General features: G+C 45.3%; 3 protein-coding genes across 5 annotated transcripts; 2 read left to right on the forward strand and 1 right to left on the reverse strand.

Annotated features, from left to right (window-relative positions):
* The first annotated feature begins 1,523 nt into the window (after positions 1–1,523).
* Positions 1,524–3,737, forward strand: LOC125552047 (protein IN2-1 homolog B-like). Of its 2 annotated transcripts, none has more exons than XR_015601344.1 (10): positions 1,524–1,738; positions 1,877–1,951; positions 2,075–2,135; positions 2,288–2,374; positions 2,483–2,581; positions 2,684–2,792; positions 2,881–2,957; positions 3,037–3,164; positions 3,309–3,389; positions 3,475–3,737. XR_015601344.1 is itself a non-coding variant. In XM_048715505.2 (10 exons), the coding sequence occupies exons 1-10, from the start codon at positions 1,713–1,715 to the stop codon at positions 3,481–3,483; spliced, it is 732 nt and encodes a 243-aa protein (XP_048571462.1). In that variant the 5' UTR covers positions 1,524–1,712; the 3' UTR covers positions 3,484–3,737. The 2 variants fall into 2 exon arrangements, 1 of the variants encoding a protein (XP_048571462.1); XM_048715505.2 differs by having other exon boundaries at positions 3,057–3,164.
* A 637-nt stretch (positions 3,738–4,374) lies between these two features.
* On the forward strand, positions 4,375–8,820 carry LOC125552048 (protein IN2-1 homolog B-like). Of its 2 annotated transcripts, XR_015601345.1 has the most exons (11): positions 4,375–4,401; positions 4,516–4,590; positions 4,875–4,935; positions 5,060–5,143; positions 5,246–5,344; positions 6,872–6,980; positions 7,067–7,143; positions 7,231–7,338; positions 7,679–7,802; positions 8,409–8,493; positions 8,655–8,820. XR_015601345.1 is itself a non-coding variant. In XM_048715506.2 (10 exons), the coding sequence occupies exons 1-10, from the start codon at positions 4,379–4,381 to the stop codon at positions 8,412–8,414; spliced, it is 720 nt and encodes a 239-aa protein (XP_048571463.1). In that variant the 5' UTR covers positions 4,375–4,378; the 3' UTR covers positions 8,415–8,566. The 2 variants fall into 2 exon arrangements, 1 of the variants encoding a protein (XP_048571463.1); XM_048715506.2 differs by lacking the exon at positions 8,655–8,820 and having other exon boundaries at positions 7,725–7,802; positions 8,409–8,566.
* Positions 8,821–9,043: 223 nt separating this feature from the next.
* Positions 9,044–12,022, reverse strand: LOC125552049 (Ribosomal protein S24e family protein). The gene is made up of 6 exons (XM_048715509.2): positions 11,743–12,022; positions 10,641–10,797; positions 9,963–10,044; positions 9,829–9,876; positions 9,521–9,621; positions 9,044–9,434 (listed from the first exon to the last, which is right to left on the reverse strand). Exons 1-6 carry the CDS (start codon positions 11,903–11,905, stop codon positions 9,302–9,304), a joined length of 684 nt encoding a protein of 227 aa, XP_048571466.2. The 5' UTR covers positions 11,906–12,022; the 3' UTR covers positions 9,044–9,301.
* Positions 12,023–16,973: the final 4,951 nt, after the last annotated feature.

Here is a 16,973-nt window from a genome sequence, read left to right on the forward strand (position 1 = left end):
GGGCGTTACAATCATGGTGTAGGGTAGATGTCGAATATGTTTTGTGTCTGAACTGCTCAATGATAACGGGGCATGGATCATGGACTACTTCAGAAATATTTTTTGCCTGCAAATGTTTCTAAAATCCTCAAAATTTGAGCCTCTCCAAGGTTAGAGGAGGACACGATCGCTTGGGGTCCAGGTAACCACATAATTTTCTCAGTCAAGAGTGCTTACAATTTGGCTTTCGATGAGGCACACACAGAGGCGTCCACTGACTCTAGTTCTAGACCTGATGGGAGTAGGAGTTGTTGGAAGTTGATCTGGTCATGTGATGTACCTCCGACAGTATGGAATTTTGCGTGGAGAGTGGCCACTAACTCGCGCCCTACTTGGCAAAAGAGGTTTACCAGGGGATTGGAGATTGATGATTTATGCTCGAGATGCTCCGCTGTATCGGAGGACAATTTTCATTCCTTATGCCGCTGCCCTCTATCACGTGAGTTATGGAATACCATGTCTAATGTTTGGACTATGCCGAACCTAGCCTCTATCAAGAACAATGGAAGTGAATGGCTACTCTATGTTTTAGAACCCCTTTCTGACATTGGGCAAAGTATGGTGCTGATGACACTTTGGCGAGCGTGGCATATCCGTAATGAGGTCATTCATCACAAGCCACCACCGCCTATGGAAGCCTCCAATCGTTTTCTTGTTAGTTATCTAGATTCGTTGATCGACCTTAAGTTGGACGTATCACCCGATTCCAATAAAGGGAAGCAAATTGTCACATATGATAAACTTCTGGTTCGACCACATGTGATTACGTCTCCGACACCTGCTAAGTGGATTTTGCCTCAAACTGGTTGGGTCAAATTAAATACTGATGGATCATATGATGAGGAGTTGAGGACGGCTTAGCTGGAGCAGGTATAGTGCTCAGAGATGACATGGGCAGTATTATCTTTTCTTCCCACATACAACTATTTTGTTGTAGAGATGCACTCGAAGCGGAATTGTGTGCTTGCATGGAGAGCCTTTCGTTTGCCATTCAGAGAAGTGATTTTCCAATTATCATTGAGATGGATTCAATTGTTGCAGTCAAGCTTATCCAGGCGAAGGAAACAGATAGATCGATCTTTACTTCATTTATCAAGGAGATTAGGTATTTTATGAATCTTCGTGAATGTTGTATTACTCATGTAGCTCGCTCACAAAATAAAGTTAGTGATAGTCTAGCTAATTTTGCTCGTACTGAACGGAGAACCATGACTTGGGTAGGTTCTGCCCTGATGAGTCTGTCGTGCTAGCTGCTCATAATTGTAAGGACTTGGTGAGTTGAGTAATACAATTATTTCACCCGCAAAAAAAAATATGTACATTTGTTTTTTCCGGGTAAAAAAAAGGTTGAGGTTGAGTAATCCCTGTAGACACTACCACACGGGAGTGGGTGACCAATCCCTTTTGCAGCTTCATCAGTTACCAGCAGCTTGCATCGGTTCCCTGGGACCTCACCTCAGTGTACGGCACGGCGTGCAGATGCCATCCACGTGAAACACGTTGCCCGGGTCCACATTTCTGCTGATGCCTGCTCTGCCGTGAATAATTGCACTCGCTCGCCTCCCCTTGCCTTGCTGCCCGTCACCACTGCCGACGCCTGCCTCCTCCTCGATCTCCCATTCTCACCTTCCCGCCCCCCAGCACCGCCGGGACATTCCTCCCGAACCGTCGCCATGGCAACCGCCGTTCCACCGATCATGTGAGTGAGCGAAGCAGCAAGGCACAGTATCTTTGTTTGTGCAGTGATGTAGCCTGGCGCTCTGGCCGTTCCGGATCTCGACTAAATTACTCGATTTCCTAACGTCGTGTGCCTTTCTGTAATTTAACATATGCGCAGCTCCCCGAAGGAAGATCTCCCCCCTCCACTGACCTCCGCCTCCGAGCCCCCTCCGCTCTTCGACGGCACCACCAGGTAAAATCTAACCACACAGCAAGAAACCAAATTGCACTGCAGGTGTATCTTGTATTCTTGATTACAACTTTCCAGTTCTGCACAGATCAAGGGGTGATTTGGTATTTTATTTGCTTGGTGTAGGCTGTATCTTGCATATCACTGCCCGTACGCGCAGCGCGCTTGGATTGCCAGGAACTGCAAGGTAGTGCTAGTGGGAGTGTTCTTTGATTCACAGACGCAGCCCATACTTTCAGCTCAGCGGTCTTGTATTTTGTTAGCTCGTGCTAGTTCTTTTTGTATGCCTTCAGTGGTCCTATGCTAAGTTGAATCTTCTTTCTGTATTATTTTGTCCAGGGTTTACAGGACAAGATCAAGGTAGTCGCCATAGATCTGGCGGACAGGCCAGCTTGGTACAAGGAGAAAGTTTACCCGGAGAACAAGGTAGTATGATTGATCTCTTTTACTTCTCACCTGTATGTACAAGAAGAATCTTTTACTGCAGTTTATCATTTCTGTTCATTCATGCACGCTTCCTTTATAATCTGGCAGGTGCCTGCCCTGGAGCATAACAACCAGGTGAAAGGAGAGAGCTTGGATTTGGTCAAGTACATTGACAGCAATTTTGATGGCCCAGCATTGCTGCCTGATGTAAGGCAGATATATCCAATCAGTCTTCATATGTGCAATGTTTGTTAAACGGTGCAAAATTTTGTCGGTGGTATTAAAGTTTGCGTTCATATAAATTGGTAGGATTCTGCAAAGAAGCAGTTTGCTGAGGAACTGCTTGCGTTCAGCGATGGGTTTAATAGTGCATTTTTCTCATGCTTACGCTCCAAGGGAGATGTGTCAGATGAAGCCGGTAAAAGGAGCACACCAATATTTGTTTGAGTTTTTTTTTTGCATTTTATACTCATAATTTAATTTACTCATGTCATGTCTTCCATTAGCTGCTGCTGTGGATAAAATAGAAGCTGCCTTGGGGAAGTTCAGCGATGGCCCATTCTTCCTTGGCCAATTCAGTTTGGTATGTCACTCCACCTGGGAATCCTTTCCTTTTCCCTTAGCCGTGCCCAAATTTGGTAGAATTATGAAAAGAACTGTAGTTTGTTGTGATTTTTTTTAGGTGGACATTGCGTATGTACCATTCATCGAAAGGTTTCAGATATTCTATTCTGGCATCAAGAAGGATGATCTTGCCAAGGGAAGGCCCAACCTGCACAAATTCATTGAGGTAAGTAATTCAGGTTGATGCTAGATGAGATTATTCACATTGTTTGGAAGAGTTGTTCTGACAAGACTGTATAGTGTAACATACCCCTAGTACACTCTGATGCAACTCAATCTCATGTCAGTTCTCCAATTCGGCATGTTACAGGAAGTGAACAAGGTCGACGCATATACACAGACCAAATTGGACCCACAGTTTCTACTTGATCAAATGAAGGAGAAGTTTGGGGTACGATGTTTCCTTATATCTCGGCATCGGTTCGTGTTATCTTCCAATCCCGATAAAAACTTACACGCTAATTTTAACTTTTCAGATTGCTTGAAGATGTGACCAAGGATAACCAAATATGCATGCCAGGGAATCGCTGCAGAATAGCAGATTTAGACTCGGGGGTGTTGCAATATATTTTGAATAAAAGATGCATGCCATGCATATAGGCCATGCTTTTATATAGAGAATAAACAGACAAACTGGGTCTTATTGTAAACTTTTATTGTCTCGTAAAGGATGATCATTCTGAGTTGTGCTGAATGCTCGTGAACTTTTCTTAATGAACCGGTGCTCCTTTCTTACTCCTATCAATTTTAGTTGTCCACACCACACGTGTGCTGATCATACATATTAAGGGGTTGCTAGCAGTATCGACTACATACAGATTCATCATTCATGCGTTCGCTCGGGCGTGGTGGGAATGCGTACTTAATCAGTTCATATCTGATAATGGTGATGCCACAAACCTGTCCTAATCGCTCTATGTCGGTGCCTCGTAGTTTCTTCCCCGTACGAGGCTCCTAATTGAAATGTGAAATGCTTGGCGTGTACGTTCAACGAGCTCCAGGGAGATAACGAAGAGCTGCGGACCAAAGTCACTGTCCAAACGAGTTAAAGTCAGTGTCCTCGGCATGTTTTCAACCATCCGATAGTACGATGCCGACTAATTGTCTCCGGCGAATGTGCGGCCTATATCGTGGCACCAACCGCCGTGACATGGCTTCAGCCATTACCGCTCGCTTCTTCTTCTTCTTCTTCTTCTTCCACGCTAGCTCGGCCGTCACAGCTGACGTCTGTGCTCCCTCAAAGTTTTCTTCGTACTTCTCCATCAGCCCTACTTCCGTTTACCAGTCCGCACAGTGGAAGTGCTTTATATACGCTTACAAAAATTTATACTAGTACATTTTGTGCGTCTCGAGCTCCTTGATCACTAGCTGCAGGTCGCAATGGCAGCGTCTCCAGCAAGCAAGTACTGCAAAGTTCCTTCCCTGCTTAAAATTACTCTGCTGCCACGCGTGATCACTAGATGGATTTTCTACTCCATGATCGCTTGCTCGCTGATCGCTCTATGAAAAATCTGTAGGTTTGCAGGGGAAGCTCTCCCGCCTACCTTGACACCCGCTTGCCAGCAGCCACCTCTCTACGATGGCGCAACCAGGTCGTCTGCTTACTACTCCCTCCGTTCAGAATTACTTGTCGCAGAAATAGATGTATCTAGACGTATTTTAGTTTTAGATACATTCATTTCCGAGACAAGTAATTCCGAACGGAGGGAGTACGTACTACTTTGCTTTCTTCTCCGAAACTTCCTTTCCTCAAACATGTAGCACCCTAAGCTCACTCAACATCTCTGCATGTTCCTCTTTGCGGGCACCGATATCTACATGTTCATGTTCGTTTTGACATATCTCTGTGCTCATGTGTGAGAAGCTGGGATTACAGGTTGTACATGGCGTACGTTTGCCCGTATGCGCAGCGAGCATGGATCGCGAGGAACTGCAAGGTACCAACCGATCGAGCTCATCTTCCGATGATCGATGCTCTTTTTCTCTCCATATGAGTTGTCTTCTTTGGTTAGGTTCACTCCATGTTGTGATTTTTGTAATTCGATTTGTTTACGGTACCAGGGTTTGCAGCACAAGATCTTGCTTGTCCCCATCGATTTGGCGGATAGGCCAGCGTGGCTCAGAAAGATTTACCCCAAGAATCAGGTATGGCTAGACTAAAATACATGGCGTCTCCTATTTAGATTGTCAAAGTACTCCTAACATTCTTTTATCGAGTGTTAAGATGTTCCTTTTCCCCCCGACAAGGTACCCTGCCTAGAGCACAACAACAAAATGATAGGAGAGAGTTTGGATTTGATCAAGTACATAGACAGCAATTTCGAAGGCCCCAAATTGAGTCCTGATGTGAGTTCATTTTGTCTTTAAAGGCTGCAATAGCATGCACTACCCATTGGTCATTGGCAACCGAGTGAATTGCAAAAAACCACCAGATTTGGGGCTTCATCTACGGAAAACCACCAGGTCCCTAATCATTTGCAAAAAACACCGCACATTCAGTAAACATTTTGCAGTTTGCACTGAACAGGTGATTTAGCTCATTTAATCACTTTTTGACATATGGGGCCGGACTGTAAGGAGCTGACTTGGCAAAATAATCACACACAGACCCCTCATAGATTTAAAAAAAGCAATCAACCCCCTGGACCATGCGAGGTGAAGCTCTGTGGCTATGCTGATCTGGATGCACACGTAGTTGCGGCCGCAGGTGTGGCCGAACGCCATGGCGACGGCCTGGTTGACCATGTCGGCGACGCCCTCGGCGGTGAGGCGGACCATTTCGGCGGGGGACGGCGAGCGCGGGGGGATCGGTGTGCGCCAGCCGGCGGACGGGGTGGCGGAGCCGGAGGCCGTGCCGCCGGAGGAGGACCCGGAGCGGATGGAGACGACGAGCAGGTCGTCGACGCCGGCGGCGAGGGGGAACTCCTGCTTGTTGTGCAGCACGTGCGTGATGGCCGCCGCGGCGGGGTTGCCCATGGCTGCCACGCCACCGGCCGCAGCGGCGATGGCCGTAAGGCCGTTCACGGAGTGGACCGCGGCCGCAGCCGAGCCACCGGCGCAGGTGGCCGCGCAGACGTCTCGGAGGCGGAAGTCGAAGCTGTTGCTCTCGACGGCGTCGGTGCGGGAGGAGAGGAACGGCACGCCCGTGGTCAGGTCGTAGCACGGCACCAGCAGCGGCGCCATCGTGTCCCTCAGCGTCGCATCGCCGAACACGCGGCGGAGCGACGATGAGGACGAGGACGCCGACAACGACGACTTGTCCGACGACCTCTCCCTGCGCCGGAACAGCGCGGCCCACCTCCCGCGCCATCCACCTCCACCTCTGGCCCACCCGCCCTTCCCGAGGCTCACCGCCACGAACGCCAGCGCGTCCGCGGCCGTATACTTCGTGGGGGAGGGGACGCGTTGACCTCGTTCGCCTGCCCTCTGCCCAGCGGCAGAAGCATCCAAGCCGTGTCGTGAGGACGGCTGGACACATCACCAGGGCGCACCATGCTGGGCAGGAAGGCCACCGCGACGCGCCTTGTCGGCCGGTGTGCCCCCCCTGTCGCTGCGCGCGAGGAAGGAGATGCCCTTCGTGGGGGAGGGGGAGGGGGAGGGGCTTGATTGCTTTTTTTTAAGATCTAGGGAGGTATATGTCAATTTGTTGCCAAATCAGCTCCTTACATTGCGGCCCCACTTGTCAGAAAGTGGTTAAACGGGCTAAAGCACCTAGTCAGTGCTTTTTGCAAAAAGTTTACTGAATGCGCGGTGATTTTTGCAAATGATTAGCGACCTGGTGGTTTTCCGTAGATGAAGCCCCAAATATGATGGTTTTTTGCAATTCACTCTTGGCAACCTCATGATTCTTATAAAAATATTGATGAACCTTAGGATCCTGAAAAGCAAGGGCTTGCAGAAGAACTGCTGGCTTATTCAGACACCTTCAATCAAGCGATGATGTCGGCATTGACCGCCAAGGGGGCAGTGACTGCTGATGCTGGCAAGAGCTAAGAACACTCGTCGAAATTCAACTGTAAATATATATTCATGCTGATTACTAACATGTGATTCGTTGCTGGTCAATAGAAGCTGCTCTGGACAAAATAGAAACCTCCCTTTCAAAATTTGATGATGGGCCTTTCTTTCTCGGCCAGTTCAGTCTGGTAATTTTGCACAGACCATCCTCGGTCCCTTATATCAGCTAGAATTTGGCAATTTAAAGAACTAACGTCGTTTGGAACTGGAAACAGGTGGACATCGCATATGCACCATTTGTTGATGGATTCCAAGTATTCTTTGCCAACATAAAGAACTACGATACCACGGCAGGAAGGCCTAACATGCAGAAATTCATCAAGGTAGCAAGAACACGACATCTTTCGGGAGTGTACCGTTTTGACGCACATAGGGATGTAGTCTTACATGTTTTTAAATTTTCATGATGAAATACGTTAAGATGTGAGCTTCAAAAAAATCATGGATTTGATAGTGAATAATGCATGTGCTAAAAATCAACAATTTTCATTCTTTTTTGGTAGCTCAAATCTTTGACACATTTCATGAATATGTACAAACATGTAGAGTACATCTCCGCGTACATGTGTATTTTTCCTGAAACTTTTTAAACTTCAAAAATTGTTTTTTGAATTAAGAGCTCCATGGAGCCCCAGCTCCATATGTAATTTTCGCATCTTTCAGTGTCTATGTATAGGAACTTACTCATGAGAACTGGAAACATGTGGAGGAAATGAATGGAATTGCGGCGTATGCGCAGACCAAGCACGACCCTCAAGAACTGCTTGCTCTCACAAAGAAGCTCGGGGTAAGGCGTTCTAGCAACGATTAACTATGTGTCAATGCTATAAAGATGATGATCTCACGCCTGAAATACCAGCTCAGTCCAGACATACAAGCTAAGGATTTTGATTGGTTAAGAATGATAGAAATGCTTTTACTAGTATGTAGTTTTAGCATGGCACACCAAATAGAGATCATTCGACTCTTATTTGAAAGTACTTACTACACCCTCCGTTCATTAATATAAGATGTTTTGGCAGTTTAAATTAAACTGCTAAAACATCTTACATTTAAGAAGAGAGTTGTACTAATTATGATTTTGTAGTATCACATAAAATGTTTATGGAAGTCTTGCCTTAACCAAGTAAAGTACACTATGCTAGTGGTGTGAGAGGAGGTTTAACCTGCTCATCCGCCAGTGTTTTTTTAGTCATATCATAGGACTATTTTTTTTACATGTTCTTTTTATGATTATAAAGGGATTTCGCCCCGATCTCGTTAAGGAAGTAGTTGTAGTAGTACTCCCTCCGTCCAAGTAATCCGGGATGGAGGTAATATTACTTGCAGGACTAAACAAGTCATGGTGACATCTGCTGTTTTACTGATGGAGTGCTGATGTTTTTACGTGCAGATATAAGGGTTTTCTCTTGGATTTGGATCGGCTGATGACTGATGAAGCATCGCCAATGCATGCTGCGAGCGCAATAAATTGCTATGTACTACTCCCTCCGTTTCTAAATATTTGTCTTTCTAGACATTTCAAATGACTACTACATACGGATGTATTAGACATATTTTAGAGTGTAGATTCACTCATTTTGCTCCGTATGTAGTCACTTGTTGAAATGCCTAGAAAGACAAGTATTTAGGAACGGAGGGAGTATAACGCAAATAAGTTGCGTCGAATAAACAACAAATTGCCTTTGCCTGGGTGCCAAGTTGTTCTTGCCAGTCACAGACGCTCCTACTATTACCAGTCGTTTCTGTTTCATAACGTTCGTTGTACTAATACTAAGAGCCAATGAAGAACATATTTCTTTGCATTCATTCTCCACATATCTTCTCAGCACAGCATACGCACGTTAATGCCCAGGATATCAGCATCTAGAACCAAATGGAAGATGCAACAACCTCAAAATTTTCCCAGCCCAACAATGCGTGTATTTTTAAGCAACACGCAGTTCAAACGCACCAGAAATCCAGCTGCAATGGCTGCAACTTTTGGTTTTCTACAGCAACTTAAGCAACATAATGATACAACCATGGTGCCAGCAAGAAAGTGGTGTGTATTAACATTTATTAGATTAACTCGTTTAGCTACTTCTGTCGTCGCAGGAAAACCTGCAACCTAAGCACGAGCACAAGGTCCAGGTTGACAACGAAAATGGTACAATAAAGTGGCAGAGAAAACCCATAATAAATCAGGTTGAATGGAGCGTACACATCTCTATCACATGCGCCGATGGGCTTCAGATCCTAGGTTGATTGGAAGGAGGTGACACACACATGATAAGACCTGATAGATTACTGAATAACCCGCATGGTAACAGGATTGTTCAGACAGAAACCCTTGTTTTTAGCAATGAAGGCATTGGTTGCATCAGTCCTCGAGCCGAACTTTACCAGCACCATTCTTACAGGCTCGGGGACCCCAGCTCTGCACAAGCCATTGGTGGAATCAGACAAGGATGAATGGACTTAATCACATCCTGGCTAACAAGGACCGCCGCCCAAAAGTATTACCTGATAGAGTTTTCAAATGGAGGAGCTTCATAGTTAGTGCCGCACAAGAAACGTTCTATGTCATCAACTTGAGCGTTTCGAGGGACTCCTTGCAACAGTACCTGGATAGACCCAAACAGCAAAAACAAAGTAAATCAACTAGAAAACATCAATAGCTGCATTATGGATCTCAACAACATTAGCATCAATTAAACTGGAAATTGAAAGAAAAAAAAAAGAGGGCTTCTTCTCCTTATTGCATTTATTGGGATTTGCATGGTCAATAGTTGTAACACATACCAAACTTTAAAAGCAAATCTATCACTTACAGCTTTTCCATTCAAAGACATCTTGTGTTCCCACTCATCAGGACTCACCTGTTATATCCAAATAAAATACATATCAGTGTACTGGAAATTACTAATACCAAATGAGATAACTGATAAAAAGAGTGTCGCCTTACCCTCTCAAGCCTGTACATGCGACCCTGAATTGTTTGCCTGACTGCTTTCTCAAATGATTCCACCGAAGGAAACTTCAATAATCTGATCAAAATCACATTGATAATCACATTAATAAATCAGTAAGAGAACACTATATTTAGCTGCAAGCCCATAACAATTTTAAAATGACAGAGCAATTAAACATGACATGCCATGCATTTAATAAAGATGGATATTTATATACGAGGAAATGAGTTATGTGTGTTAAGACTGGCTTGGTTAGTGTCACGAAGGGACATTAATAAGAAGAAACTATGTTTCCTGCATTTCGAGCAACACAGAAAAGTGAAATGTGAATGCCATGCTAGCACACAGAACATAAATAAACAATTACTTTAGCATACTGCATGAAAAGATCATGAAAGGACTTGGAAACAAGTTAGTCTATTAAGTATAGACAAGGCTTCTAAATACTTATGATAATATTCATGCCTTAACCACAAAACAAGGATCACATGTCAACTGCTATCCTAAAAGGCTATTTCTTTTGAAAGGAGCTGCTAAACCCAATTGTAGACTCCTGAGCATTACTGACTTCAGTAATACACATTAGAAGAAACCACTCATGCATATGCAGCCAAAAGCTCAAGTAAAAACAAGATACATAGATGAATTAGGGAGCAGAAAATAAACCGTACGCGCCCATGGGATAAAACCCCTTGTTGTAATCAATCTTCACATCATCCAGTGACAGTTCACATTGGTCAAGGTAATGGATAATGTCAGTCTTCAGCATGTTCTTGCCAAGACGGCCGACACCAGAAATATTAGTGTAGAACCTTCCATAGGTATGGCCTGTTGCAGTAGAAGTGTTACTGAAATGTACACCATGATGGTATTCAAATATAAGAATCACAAAGTTTGCAAAGATATTACACCATGGAAAAAAAATTACTCTAAAGATTCCACATAGTGCAAAACAGCATAACTACTGCCAAAAAGACAGTACAAATCACATAGTGTACAACTAGCTCCGGGTATCAATAGGATAGTGGAGTAGCCCCCAAACGAAGAACACTCAATCTAACAGCAGATAAACAGTAAATCATCCTCAAGATCTCATGGGAAGGACCACTCAGTTATAATAATGTACATGAGAAAGGCAAATGACCTTTTCAGTTGATATTTACATCAGTTCAAGAATGTGAAAACAATCTTCTCTTCAGCAGAAATAAAAAGATCCAAAAAATAATGTCTCGAAAGTCACATACAGGAATCATAAAAGGCATAAAGCTACAAATAAGAACCTTGAATTGACTCGGTATCATGATCATAACTTAAGGAGATAAAATGGTCATCCTTGCAGACTTGTCTGTATGCACTGTAATCCAACCCAATACCTCCTTTCCAATCACAATCAAAGGGAGGACTGGGCCAAATCCCTCTCAATCGAAAACAACTACTGATTTTCACACGGCACGAATAACCAACTAATGTTCTCAGTAAGATTACAGCACTATCTCGTATTTTAGGATTTCTGATTCGCATTCCAAACGTTTGACACCCTAAATTCAGATGCTCGCAACAGATTACAAAAATATGAACTCCGTCAGAACAGAGTTCCACCATACCTCAATGAACTACATGGTCCGTCATCCTACATTCCGCCACTCCTTCTAAAGCGGAACAGAATATTAAACCCTAAACGGCTAGACCTCGCCGGAGAAGAATAAACAGACTAGCATACGAGAGAATACCCACAAGTTCACGAGAATCACAGCACAGGGATGCGGGAGCTACCTTCGCCGGACGATGAGTCGTCCTGTGATCCCGCTACGGCGCCGGATGCGTCAGTTGAGAAGAGACGAGAGGATGCAGAGGGAAATGCCACTGAGATCGAGCACGAGCGCGCCCCAGAGGCGGTGAGGGCGCCGCGGAGGGCGGCGGCCGCAAGCCTCGACATCTCTCCGGTTACGCGGCGGCGGAGGAGTGGCGGCGTTGGGCGCTGGGTTTCGGGAGAACGATGCGAATGGACCCGAGATGGGTTTCACTGACACGCTGTAGCAACGTATCACGGGCTTACCCTCCATTCGGCCCCAGCTATCTAAATGGGCTTTTGTGCTTGGTCATAGTTAGTGGGCTTTGCAACTAAGCACACAAAAAAAGCATCAATCTCGAATACCGAGGCTCATTTCCCTTGATTCTTCTACCACCTTTCTCTCCCGAATAGGAAACAGATTCCTATACGCGTGTTGGACTAGGAGGTTAGTCAAGTTAATTACGCTAGTTGATGGTTGTGTCGGACACTGACTCGGACTCGTGTACGTGTGTGCGCGTGAGTCGGTTCTTCTGAGCCTACATTAATCTACTATTAAAGAAGAATTAAACATCGTGATGGTTCGACCTCAAATTATCCAACGATCGCCTTATTCCCTTCACCCGTCCTCCTCGGAATCCTGCTCAACCCACGCACAATAAAGGAAAAAAAGCCACGATATAATAAAAAAGCAGCCACGATCAGGAATCCGCGTCCCACGCCCAAGGCCCAACCCCCTCGCTCCTCCCAATCCCATATCTCTTCAGAGAAAAATTGTCACCGCCGTCCCTCGTCTTACTAGCCAACAGCCACGCCCAAACCTTCCCTCATAGCTCGATCTCGGTCCTCCTCCACCACGCGACCGTCTCCTCCCACGACTGTGGCCCGACTTCTCCTCCTCCTCCCTCACAATCCACGTCCCCGCCGCGCCAGCTAGGCGCCGACGCCGGTAACTCCGGCGCCCACCCTCCTAGCACTCGAGCACCACCCACGCATAGACGTTGCCGTCAGCCGCGTCACCGAGGTCGAGTCCATCGAATCAACCCTTGCCCTCGCCTGCGTCAGTGGCTCCGCCCGTCTCGATGCGATTGGTTACTCGATCTCGATCATCGGACTCATCTCTGGCGAGTACGGCCTCGGTGCAGACGCTGCAGCGGACAACAATGGTGCTGGCTAATCGCTATTCGCTAGCTCGTCCGAGTTATTGGTCGACGTCTGTTGGGGAACGTAGTAATTTCAAAAAATTTCCTACGCACACGCAAGATCATGGTGATGCATAGCAACGAGAGGGGAGAGTGTCATCTACGTACCCTTGTAGACCGACAGCGGAAGCGTTAGCACAACGCGGTTGATGTAGTCGTACGTCTTCACGGCCCGACCGATCAAGCACCGAAACTACGGCACCTCCGAGTTCTAGCACACGTTCAGCTCGATGACGATCCCCGGACTCCGATCCAGCAAAGTGTCGGGGAAGAGTTCTATCAGCACGACGGCGTGGTGACGATCTTGATGTACTATCGTCGCAGGGCTTCGCCTAAGTACCGCTACAATATTATCGAGGACTATGGTGGAAGGGGGCACCGCACACGGCTAAGAATATGATCACGCGGATCAACTTGTGTGTCTAGGGGTGCCCTCTGCCTCCGTATATAAAGGATCAAAGGGGGGGTGCGGCCGGCCAGGAGAGGGCGCGCCAGGAGGAGTCCTACTCCCTCTGGGAGTAGGATTCCCCCCTTTCCTAGTTGGAATAGGATTCGGGAGGGGGAAAAGAGGAGAGAGAGAAGGAAGGGGGGCGCCGGCCCCCTCTCCTTGTCCTATTCGGACTAGGGGGGAGGGGCGCACGGCCCAGCCCTGGCCACCTCTCCTCTCTTCCACTAAAGCCCACTAAGGCCCATATACCTCCCGGGGGGTTCCGGTAACCTCCCGGTACTCCGGTAAAATCCCGATTTCACCCGAAACACTTTTGATATCCAAATATAGGCTTCCAATATATCAATCTTTATGTCTCGACCATTTCGAGACTCCTGTCATGTCCGTGATCACATCCGGGACTCCGAACAAACTTCGGTACATCAAAATGCATAAACTCATAATATAACTGTCATCGAAACCTTAAGCGTGCGGACCCTACGGGTTCGAGAACAATGTAGACATGACCGAGACACGTCTCCGGTCAATAACCAATAGCGGAACCTGGATGCTCATATTGGCTCCCACATATTCTACGAAGATCTTTATCGGTCAGACCGCATAACAACATACGTTGTTCCCTTTGTCATCGGTATGTTACTTACCCGAGATTCAATCGTCGGTATCTCAATACCTAGTTCAATCTCGTTACCGGCAAGTCCCTTTACTCGTTCCGTAATACATCATCTCACAACTAACTCATTAGTTGCAATGCTTGCAAGGCTTATGTGATGTGCATTACCGAGAGGGCCCAGAGATACCTCTCCGACAATCGGAGTGACAAATCCTAATCTCGAAATACGCCAACCCAACATGTACCTTTGGAGACACCTGTAGAGCACCTTTATAATCACCCAGTTACGTTGTGACGTTTGGTAGCACACAAAGTGTTCCTCCGGCAAACGGGAGTTGCATAATCTCATAGTCATAGGAACATGTATAAGTCATGAAGAAAGCAATAGCAACATACTAAACGATCGGGTGTTAAGCTAATGGAATGGGTCATGTCAATCAGATCATTCACCTAATGATGTGATCCCGTTAATCAAATAACAACTCTTTGTCCATGGTTAGGAAACATAACCATCTTTGATTAACGAGCTAGTCAAGTAGAGGCATACTAGTGACACTCTGTTTGTCTATGTATTCACACATGTATTATGTTTCCGGTTAATACAATTCTAGCATGAATAATAAACATTTATCATGATATAAGGAAATAAGTAATAACTTTATTATTGCCTCTAGGGCATATTTCCTTCAACGTCATCCTGCCGCCTCTCTCTGTGCCGGCGCCCATGCCGCACTCCGCATGTTCTTCGAAAAAGGCAAGGATAAACACTGATTTTCACCCCTCCAGTAGCAAGGTTGTCATCCCCTCTATCTCTCATCTTTTTTTACATCCTTGTCATAATGCTGCTCTGTGTTGCTGTTGTTGCATGAATGAAGTGACATGATGTTGTTGTATGAATAAAAGTGAGCTGCTGATTTTTGAATAAAACTGACTTGTTTGTAGATTCTTGTATGGGCAGAAGAAAGATAGAATTCACCTTTTGCACTAACAGTTGTATGGATGTTGATGGCCATCACCGATCAAAGGAGGGTGACGCCACACATTGAGATGCCGCACTCGGCCAACAGCGAGCTCCAAGTCAAGACAGTGTGGCAACCGACGAGCAGAGTCTCCTTGTTGAGGAGGTCATATACATTCCTGCCCTCGCAAGAACCTGCACTGGTTTGATTTGATCCAATTCGATTTGATTCAGTAGTTGTGGTCGTGCTGAATTCTCAGATTCAACATTTGTTTGGCAGGTCTTTACGCCAGTGGAGTCATTATGATAGAAGTAGGACTGGAAGAAAAAGAACATCATTATATTCAGGTCGAGTGGTAAATGCTTACATATGTTCTTGATCCTCAGATATTACTTGCTTCTATACGTACTTTTCTTGTTGGTGAACATAACTAGAGAAAATATTTTGTGTGGTTTTAACATGTTTTGATTGTGAAAAATCATAATTTGATACCCATCTTTTATTTGTGTTTCGATGCTCGTATTGCATGGTTCAGCGACTGCTTCAACATTACAGAAAGGTGGAGTAAATACTTTTTTTACAGAATTCTAGGCATTAGTTAAAACAGTAACGAAGGCAAGAAGAACTGAGAGCAGCTTTTGATGTTTGTTCGCTATGGTCTTCTTCAATTTTCGTAAGGGAATTTGATGCCATCTAACACAGGAGCAGGAGTGGTAGGACCACATGAGGCGGGAAGTTCCCGGCCATTGGGGATCTGGACGAGGTCACCACCAAGATCACCTCGTCCTCGACTGTTGATTATCCACCTCTGACCCTCCTGCCGTACCAGTTGCTTCAGTTCAGTCCCCATCTTTCTCGTGGATATCTATTACATAATTGACAATGACAACCAGAAGCTCGCTCTTGGGCATCCTCTCAAATACCTGTGCCATCCATACCAACTACATAGGATCAGGGCTCCACTGCTCCAACACTTCACCTCCCTTTCCTTCCCGCTCCTTCAACGAGACAACTATAAGTACTCTATGAGTATCATTTCCAGTTCGCCGATGATTGTTGTCTTTCTTGAGATTTAGCGGCTTGTTCCTTGTAGGATATCTTACTCTCAGATGTCGCTAGCCATTGCCTTGCTTCTGCAACACTTCAACTAATTGTTGATTATTGTCAACATTGGGAGGATCACTTAGTTGTACAGTTTGTTGCACAATTTTATGGTAAAATTGTAAAACAATTCTAATGTTACCATTGAGTAATCAGTTTTATCTTGATTGTGGAGGTCGTCCATTTTGTAGAAGATTCTCTATTGTATTCACCTTTTACACATAAAAATAGATTATGGCTTTTATGATTGACATTCCAGACTCTTATCTTCAGTGCATTTGGACTTTGGAGTAATCTTGTGGCATATCAGCATTCAGCGGTGTTCAACTCACGTGTGTTCTTAAAACTCCTATTAGCGATAGAGAAATATGAAGTTATTGTCATGTGTGCACATACATCCCTAACTGAAATTATCCTAATACGGTAGTTATCTTTCCTTCCAAGTTAGTTTTGGAGTTTTCTGTCTGCACTGAAATATCTTAGGTCTACAATTGGTTTTTGTTTTGTTTTTCCGAGAATGTCTACCATTATTTTAGTTATTGCGTGCATCAATTCTAACTAAATGTTGCAGGAATAACTATCTTCGGTGGTCACATCCTTGCTGGGACCTACGGTGAGAAACTAATTGTTGGGGTCTATGATAGCACCAACATGGTCGTGCAGGAGTTGCCTTCTGGGGCCTTGCTAATATACCAGAGCTCTATTGTCAGCTTAGTCTTTCATTGGGTCATCAAGATCTGTCATGAATTTCTTCATTGATAGTAACTAGGTCCCAATGGCACTTACATGGATGATTTCCTTTGTTGGCTGCACTGGAGATGGATGAGGTTGTAAAATGAGGGGCTCCTGATGATGATATGCTTGCTGGTCGAATGATCATGTATCATGTCAG

The sequence above is a fragment of the Triticum urartu genome, chromosome 4A (assembly GCF_056163025.1).
Source record: "Triticum urartu cultivar PI428250 chromosome 4A, HENAU_Tu73, whole genome shotgun sequence".
NCBI classification, from domain to species: Eukaryota; Viridiplantae; Streptophyta; class Magnoliopsida; order Poales; family Poaceae; genus Triticum; species Triticum urartu.

Bases quoted from the DNA above. Each gene is read 5' to 3' on its own strand.
- LOC125552049 (XM_048715509.2), bottom strand. From the start codon at position 11,905: ATGTCGAGGCTTGCGGCCGCCGCCCTCCGCGGCGCCCTCACCGCCTCT. The intron at 9,622-9,828 runs GTAAGTGATAGA...GGGTCTATCCAG, and splicing joins TGTCTTTGAATGGAAAAGCT to GTACTGTTGCAAGGAGTCCC. The intron at 9,435-9,520 runs GTAATACTTTTG...TGGCTTGTGCAG, and splicing joins CCATTTGAAAACTCTATCAG to AGCTGGGGTCCCCGAGCCTG.
- LOC125552048 (XM_048715506.2), top strand. From the start codon at position 4,379: ATGGCAGCGTCTCCAGCAAGCAA. The intron at 5,144-5,245 runs GTATGGCTAGAC...CCCCCCGACAAG, and splicing joins AGATTTACCCCAAGAATCAG to GTACCCTGCCTAGAGCACAA. The intron at 7,339-7,724 runs GTAGCAAGAACA...AAACATGTGGAG, and splicing joins ACATGCAGAAATTCATCAAG to GAAATGAATGGAATTGCGGC.
- LOC125552047 (XM_048715505.2), top strand. From the start codon at position 1,713: ATGGCAACCGCCGTTCCACCGATCAT. The intron at 2,136-2,287 runs GTAGTGCTAGTG...TATTTTGTCCAG, and splicing joins GGATTGCCAGGAACTGCAAG to GGTTTACAGGACAAGATCAA. The intron at 2,582-2,683 runs GTAAGGCAGATA...ATAAATTGGTAG, and splicing joins GCCCAGCATTGCTGCCTGAT to GATTCTGCAAAGAAGCAGTT.